Source organism: Triticum aestivum, chromosome 4A (assembly GCF_018294505.1).
Source record: "Triticum aestivum cultivar Chinese Spring chromosome 4A, IWGSC CS RefSeq v2.1, whole genome shotgun sequence".
NCBI classification, from domain to species: domain Eukaryota; kingdom Viridiplantae; phylum Streptophyta; class Magnoliopsida; order Poales; family Poaceae; genus Triticum; species Triticum aestivum.
Genome location: NC_057803.1, coordinates 46,047,484 through 46,055,906, shown reverse-complemented (window position 1 = coordinate 46,055,906; position 8,423 = coordinate 46,047,484). Strand labels below are relative to the sequence as shown.

Genomic DNA, 8,423 nt, shown 5'->3' with positions numbered 1-8,423 from the left:
TCATCAGAGTGGTCCATGAGCCGGAACCGGCCGGAGGCCCTGGAGAAGGAGCCATCGGCGGACGACTGCACCATTGCGTGCACCTTCTTGCGGATGAGCTCGATGAGGAGCATCCACAGGAGCAAGAAGAGGAGCTCCTCCTGGTGCCCCTGCGAGTGGGAGAACAAGTAGGAGAGCAGGGGGAGGAAGAGGACGAAGGTGGAGCGCAACAGGGTGCGCACGACGGAGAAGAGGGTGAAGCGGCCGCGGATGAGGCGCTCAAGGGCGACCACGCTGAGTGTGCCGCCCAGGATCGCCATGAGCACCAACGTGAACACTATCGCCCCCTTCACCTCGGAGTCGTTGGCGCCCGGCGGCGGACTAGGCGCCGCCGCTGTGCCATCACGCAGCGTCTGGCCGAAGTGCCCGCGGCTAACCCAATTCCTAGCCGAGGAGAGCAAGCCGTCCATTGTGGTGTGTGCGCGCGCACGCTGCATGCATGCATGGAGCCTGGCTATTTTCGTTGCTACGGCAGCACACTCCAAAGTCCAAACACGGTGGTCATATTATACAGGAGGACATAAAGGCATGCACGGATGCGCAACTTGCAACACAATTCATCAACAAGATCGATGCTTGCCTGATTATTCTTTGCTTAGGTAGCAGCTGGGTGTGCCATTTGAGCATATCATATTGCGTGGATGTTTAGTGTGGCGTACTCCCATGCTTTAGTCTTTTTGCCCCACCAGATCCCGGCTGAAAAAAGAGTAAAGGGCTTTGAGATCAGGCTTCACCTATAGCTAGCTGCTGCGGCGGCAAGAGCGTCCGAATCTTGTGCTACTTTGGAACTTTCCGAACGGACAGAGACTCATGCGCGTTTGTAAGTGCTATAGGAATCTGATACATGCCTGTCTTAGTAAGCAAAGGGGAATGCTTCGTAGGAATATGGTTCCGATTTTTCCTAAATTTGGCAGTGTGTGACTGGAAATCTTTTCTTTTTTTCAATAGAAAGAAAAGGTATTTAAGCAATGTGTGTTTTGAGATAGGAGTACAATCAATCCAAGAGAATAAAACTGGGTCCAATAAAAAAAACAGGAATGAATTTATTAAAAGGGATTGAAAAGGGATAAGTACAAAGGGATTCAACGATATAAAAAAATCGAAAAGGGTGTAATAATCACTTCCTACGAATACCAATTAGTAAGATAATGTGGATGAATAAGATTTTGCTCAAATTTGGCTCGGGTTTGGCGGCATGGCAAAGTGGTAAGGCAGGGGACTGCAAATCCTTTATCCCCAGTCCAAATCTTGGTCTCGCCGGACAAAAAAATACTTAATATTTCTTACTGTACTGATTGAACTTGACAAATTCTTACCTACATAAGCAAAATAAAAGAACTAGTCCTGTAAATATTGGATTTTACCATAGTTCTAGTTTTAAAAAAGACTGTCAATTTCTTCTTTAAAATAGGGCTCTCGCAGGGTTCTGGATAGTGGTTCAAAGCGATCCCAATAGGGATGAGGGATACATACTAATTAATTTCATAATTGATTCTATTTCGCAATTCATAACTATGAAAGTACAAGGTCCAAAATCTTGGTATCCAAATGTCCCTAAAGAATGTTCCTTTTTTTGTTTCTAGGATTGAAGAAGAGATTATATGAAAGACTATCAAGACTACCTAATTAACTCACACTACCTACACTAAAGTACTCCCTCCGTTCCATAATATAGAGCGACCGTGTTTCCCGAGATCTAAGTTTGACCATAAATTTAACCAACAAGATCGACTGCGGCGAGAGCAAAAATTATACCACCAAATTTGTATCGAAATAGCGAATCCAGTGGTATAAGTTTTGCTCCCGCCGCAGTCGGTCTTGCTGGACAAATTCATGGTCAAACTTAGATTTTGGAAAACGCAGGCGCACTAGATTGTGGAATGAAGGGAGTAAGGTCTACTGAATAAATTAATCATATAATAATTTGCAACGAGTACTCGATAAGTATAATATCATATCTCCGAAGCCGAAGCAGATGTCTCTGCTACTGTGATGTATGGTATAAGAAGAATGGTTTCTACAATCCCTTTGGTTCCGAACTTGTGCTATATACTCCCTCCTGCGCAAAAAAATCTTGTCTTAAATTTGCCCAGTTCCTCTAGGCGTGGTGCTCGGCAAGGATTGGCGGTTCGTGCTGCATCCGGTGATCCGGCTTTCCGTCGGAGGTTGAATGATCTAGCGGCTGGTGCTGGTCGGTGGCCTCTGCAAGGTGTGGTTGGTTGCCCCGACAATGGGCTTCTTCGTCTGCGAGCTGGCTCGGTGGTGGTGCTAGGTGGGTGTTGTCGTGAGATGATGTGCGGATGAGGTGGTGCCGGGTGCTTGGGTGAAAACCCTGTAATGGTCGTGGCCGTGACCAGTGATGGCAGTGGTGGTAGCCATTATGTACCCTCTTGGAGGCATCGTTGTATTGTTGCCACACCCCCCCCCCCCCCCCCCCCCCGCATGGATCACTGCAACTCCGGGGAAACCCTTGATCTTGTTTGATTGGAAGATGACAGCGCCTTGGTGTTGTATTCTCCCTTGGGGCTTCATCTTTGGAGATGGGTATTGACAAGCAGGACTAGCGGAAGACGATGGTGTTGGCTTCGAGGCTTCTGTGGCAAGATGATGGGGGGAGCAATGTCGGAGTCGTGGCTATGGTTGAGGTAGTCCACTTTTCTCCAGCGTGTCCGCGGGATTATCTCGGTTGGTTTGTTGCTGCAAAGTCGAAGTTGTGGTGGCGGGGCCCGGTGGCGTATGATGACGGGCAGCAGATGGTTCGTTCGATGATTTTCTGCGGCGCTAGCCGTACCTAGTCATAGGTGCGCTGCCTAGTCACAGGTGGCTGAGTTTTGGCACAGATCTTCATGCATCTCTCCACGGCCTCTTCAGTGTGGGTCGGGTCGACGATCGCGTACGGCAAAGTGGGAGTCGTTTGCTCGGGGTGTAGGGATGGCAGCGATAACGCCTCCAGGGGAGGAGTGATGACGATGATGCCTACGCGATGTCTCGTTGAGGCCCTCGTTGGCGTGGTGTGCGTGAGGTATCTTATGTGTGCCGCTCAGCGGTTGTGATGGGTTTTGCGTAGTTCTCCATATAACTAAACTAAACGTGCAGTCTGGTTTTCCCCCAATTAACTGAGAAACTCTTTTCTTAATGAATGCAGGAATCCTGCTATTTCAAAAAGAAAAAGAAAATATTTTGGTACTTAGGAACTTCTAGGCAGATAGATTATCAGGGTTTGTTCTGGCAATGACAGTTTTATGTAAGCCAAGCTCCTTTACTAGCAAGTAGTCCACAACACAACTGAATGTGGTCCAGACGTCCAATAGAACTAGCTAATGAAGATAAGAAGAACCGATATTAATCAGTCGACAATAAGAAAACACTTGTCAAACAGATAATCAAACACTCCAAGCGCACAGATTGCGCACAGATTGTCCTATCTTGTTTCGGCACAATCACAATCAAAACTGGGCCCGATTCCAGCCATACATGTGCCATGTCCAACACACTGCTAGCAACGGCTGATAGATATCCAGCAAGTACAGCAAACACATGGAAAACTGAAAACTCGTAGCATTGCATGCATCTTCTTAACTAAGTCCTCCGCATGCAAAAGATGCACATAAAACAAGGTTACACTTACACATCACTATATCCTCTTAGTGGAAAATCAACCGAAAGAAAACCAAGCCACTCCCTACAGAACAACGCTAGCAGCTACAAGTTCCAGTCGCTTAGGGGTCAGGGTTCAACGACAATCGAAATGGGGTCGATCAAACTTTAAAGCAGTCGTGGACCACAGCAACCCAGCCAAAACTCGGCAAACCATCATACATAAGAGAGCGCTGCATCGAGACAGCGCTCACATCCTGTCCTCCCTCCTGCGCGGGGCGCAGGTTATGATCTCGTCGACCCTCAGGATCATCTCCGCGGCCTCGGTCGCCGACAGGACGATGGCCTGCTTCACCTTGAACGCCTCGCATATCCCGCGCTTCTGCATGTCTCCCAGCTGCACCACAATAGACCATGTTAGTTTCAAAAATCACTCGTGTTGTAACTACCTACATAGCAAGTCGGAGTCTTCTCAGTGAGCTTACCCCGCCGCTGATGACATCAATTCCAGCAGTGCTGTTCTCTTTGTGGTGCTCGGCTCGGAGCTGGGAGATCAGCTCAGCACTATCCAGACCAGCATTGTCAGCAATGATTGTTGGGATGGCTTGCAGGGCGCGCGAAAAGGCGTCAATCGCATGAGATTTCTTCCCAGGGGTCTTCCTTGCAAGTTCGTCCACCTCCTTGGACATCACCATCTCAGGCCATCCACCACCATATATGACACGCGTGTCAGTTACCGTCTGAGAAAGCACACATAGGGCATCATGCAAGGACCTCTCCGCCTCATCAAGTACATGCTCACTGTAGACAACAAGACACATGTATTCAGTTTGCAGCCAAACAAAACAGAATGCCTGAATAATACAATATTATCACTGCATGATAAGGAGCTACACCAAAAATAAATAAGGCATACCTTGCTCCTCTCAGGACAATGGTGCATGCTTGCCCCATCGCAACCCCGGAGAAATGAATCAGCCTGTCCTCCCCAATCATAATCTCTTCGATGAGCTTGCAGTGCCCAAGCTTAACAGACTCTGGGTTGTCAAAAGTTGATGCAATATCACCTCCAGTGACAAGAGCTAGCCGCTCGATGCCCTCAAAGTCAGCATGCTCAACTGCGAGTATGCCAGCATCAGCAAAAAGTTCTTCAGGGAAGTTGTAGATTAGCTGCCTGTTGACAAAGCAGTTTATCCCGTGGCCAATGATTTTCTCAACTTTCTCTCTCATTTTCTGTTTCTCAGCAGCTTCAATATCTGCAACCTTAGCCATCGAATCCACCCGGACACGTGCCCCATAAATCTTAACTTTATCTGTGTCCATAGCAGTGTTTGCAACCAGAATATTAGCGTTTTCAATACGCTTTGGTTGACCAAGGCCAATCTTCTTATCAAGAATGAACCTGCAAAATAGATTGAAAATGGTATATGTTTATCAGTCTGTTTGTAACTGATATAGAACCATAATATAGTTGGGATAAAAAAGAACCAAGGGTTTGAAAGAACATACCCTTCATCCAAAAAGGAATCCTTAAGAGAACCTCCCGGTTTCTTCAGAATTTGGATTGATTCCAAGTTGGTGCTACCCTGCCACCAATGAACAAGTGTGGTGCAGCATACCAAATCAACATTTTACTAACAGAACGTAACAATGTGAATGGATAATTATGAACTAATGAACTAGACTTCAAGCAACATCCCACATAGAAAAGGTATGGTATGACCAACTTCCCCCAATCATTTTTACCTTAAGCCTGAGGACAGCATCAACTGCAAGTTCAGCAAAATACTCCTTGTCCTGGGAGAGAATTTTTGAACTAAGCGTAGTCATGGCAATGTTCATGAGATCTGATCTGAACTTGTCTGCAGCACCAATGAAGGTTTATTGTCAGAATACCATTCCTGGTGGCAAACTCTTAATATATAAACCATAATATAAAACATAATGACTGCAATAAACTTTAAACATCTGACTGAAAATTACTGCCAAGTCAATGCCAAGTCCCAACTAGGAAATCAGCGATGCCAGGTGCTAAGCTAGTATTCCAGGAAGTGATGCTCATTACAAGATAAAATGGGGAAAATAAGTATCCGCCCCAAGGATTAATGCAAACATAAATTTTGTCGCACATAACATAAGTACTTACTAGAAGAAGATTACATAGTGTTTAAATATAGTTAAGAAATCATATATGAGAAAGTAACTAAATAGGTGACCTGTATTGTCTTTGTTGTCCATGGTCCTTTTCAGCAACGCATTTCTGGCACACTCAGCAGCCATTCTGTAACCTAATAGTACAGAGAGATGATAAAGCATTAGAGATGTTGAAATGTAACTAAATGATTAGCTATATATTTGCAAACAGTTCCATCATGCATCCATGTGTATCTCTCAAATATCATGTGTATCATTTCTGCATTAATAAGCAAGCCAAAAAGATTAGAAATGAAGACGCAAACATGAAAATGGAACAGAAAACAAAGGGTCATAGTTGTCCATCGCCAACATGACATCAACACAGAAGTGCAATGCTTTCATTTTTTTAAGGTACTGTCTTACTTTTAAAATCCGGAAGTTGCCTAGACTAAGGGAGCTGCTTTTAATCATTTAAACATGACAAATTGAAAAACAAAGTATGTAAGCATGAGATGTCATTTTCCAAACTTCACATGTCTTACTGATCTGCAGATGTTGTTATTGTATCATTACTCGCCAAAAACTTAGTAACATGTATTGAGGTGGTAACCAAGAGTTGCACAATTTTAAATGTTAGGGATAACATGTTGAATAAACTGTGTCTAAAATGAGGATTACCTGCAATAATAGTCATCGGATGAATCTTCATGTTAACCAACTTTTCTGCCTCCCTCAACAGTTCTCCAGCCAAAACAACAACAGAAGTTGTTCCATCACCAACTTCATCATCTTGGACTTTTGAGATGTCTAACAATCATTAAGGACTACATTTTCTTTCAATTAGGGAGAACATCCATACAACCAACTAATCAAATGGGGTCAGGAGAAGCTACAAGAAGCCTATATTGCCAGATCTAGAAACAAGCATCATCTCAGCAGGAAAACCATCAAGCAGTAGGCTCAAACAAAAGGATACCAACAAGGACCTTGGCAGCAGGGTTGTCGATATGAAGCGACTTCAAAATGGTAGCACCATCATTTGTAACGGTGACACTCCGCCCTCGGCCAGTCGACTGAAGGATCTTGTCCTGGACATAAACAAGGTAACATGTAAATTCCAAGGAAAATCCTCCAGCACTCGATTGGCTGGCGCCATCTTTTGCCCAAACTGCATTTTTTTTCTCTGCGAGCAGCACGTACCATTCCTTTTGGTCCCAATGTGGTCTTGACTAAGTCTGCGATCGCCATGGCACCTACAAAAGATGCCTGCCAGGAGGGCGAAATCAAATGAATCAGAACCCCACATAAACAAAGAGGCTGAACAATGATTCTACAAAGTATTGCCTCCGTTCATAAATAAGTGAACTAAAACCACATCACTTATTTATGAACGGAGGGAGTGATATTCAGCTTCTGCGGTTGAAGGAGAGCGGTAAACGCATTGCGCACAGTTGCAAAAGCACATTATGCAGCAGCAATACAGCATCAGTGTGTGCGTGTGTGCCGCCGTAACCTACAGATCCTACTACGCGAAGCCGACGGTCAGGTTGCTGATCTGGCACTTGCCGAACTAACAATCTACGGATTTTGCAGTCTAAATGAGATCAGTAAACTAATTGCACACAGTTGCAGCAGCGCCATCGAACCAACGGAGGAACGAACGAACCGACCCGGTCAGACCAAGAAGGAAAACAAGCAGATCAGATGGGAGGCGGGTGGTTACCATCCTGGCGCGCTCGCCCTTCTCCTGGATGGCGTCATCCTTGAGCACCCTCTCCATCTGCCCAACCACGGAGAGAGCCAGAAAAAATGTCAGGAACGCGTCGCGCTGATCCGGCCACGGAGAAGAGAACTGACTGGGGGGCGGTCGGGCGGGGTACCTCGGGGGCTGGCGACGGGGCGGAGGCGGGGGGGAGGTAGGGGGCGGGTGGATCTCGTCGTCGGGGAGGATGCAGAGGCGGCGGTGCGGAGCAGAGGAAGACACACAGCAGCAGCAGTCTAGGGCTTGCTTAAACGGGGCGCGTCTACGGGAGCGAGCGCGATGGCACCGTCGCTCATAGCAGCCCGCGTATGGGCCAGGCCCAGCCCGCAAGTGTGCATATGGCCAGATTGCTAGAGAAAAGAAAACGATCGCTAGTTTCGGCCCGCCAGGCTGCCTAGACCAAGACTATATGCGGGGTTGCTCTGTTTTCCCTTTTTTTTCTCTCTAAATGTTCCAAAGTTTTACTATCCGTATAAAAACACGAATTGAAGAATGTCAAAAACGTTTGATTTTATTTGTAAATTTGAGAAAAATGATCACCATTCTAAAAAAATCAGAATTTAAAAAGTATCCGGTCTTTTTACAAATGTTCGTGAATTTGAAAAAATAATCACGACTTTTAGAAGAGTCGCTCTCGGCGGTCCCCACCTGGGCCAGGCAGAAAGTTATGAGTAATTTTATAATCATTCCTTTATTATGTTAAAAAATCTTACTGTATTATTTTGCCAAAACAAGTTAATATTTTCATACAAAATTTAGAAAACTTGTTCATGTACTTCTCTAAATTCTTCTGCTAATTTTTATAATATTTGTTTCGAAAGTATTATTGCATTTTGAAAGTATGTTCAACGTATTTTTCAAATATTGACCATAAATTTTTGAAGAAATG

The 8,423-nt window shown here is 45.3% G+C and overlaps 1 protein-coding gene across 1 annotated transcript; it reads right to left on the bottom strand.

Moving 5' to 3' along the window:
* Positions 1-3,579: 3,579 nt before the first annotated feature.
* LOC123085050 (T-complex protein 1 subunit beta) lies at positions 3,580-7,803 on the bottom strand. The gene is made up of 11 exons (XM_044506619.1): positions 7,653-7,803; positions 7,496-7,552; positions 6,973-7,038; positions 6,749-6,860; positions 6,451-6,579; positions 5,853-5,924; positions 5,383-5,498; positions 5,146-5,222; positions 4,553-5,038; positions 4,122-4,437; positions 3,580-4,033 (listed from the first exon to the last, which is right to left on the bottom strand). The coding sequence occupies exons 2-11, from the start codon at positions 7,550-7,552 to the stop codon at positions 3,887-3,889; spliced, it is 1,578 nt and encodes a 525-aa protein (XP_044362554.1). The 5' UTR covers positions 7,653-7,803; the 3' UTR covers positions 3,580-3,886.
* Positions 7,804-8,423: the final 620 nt, after the last annotated feature.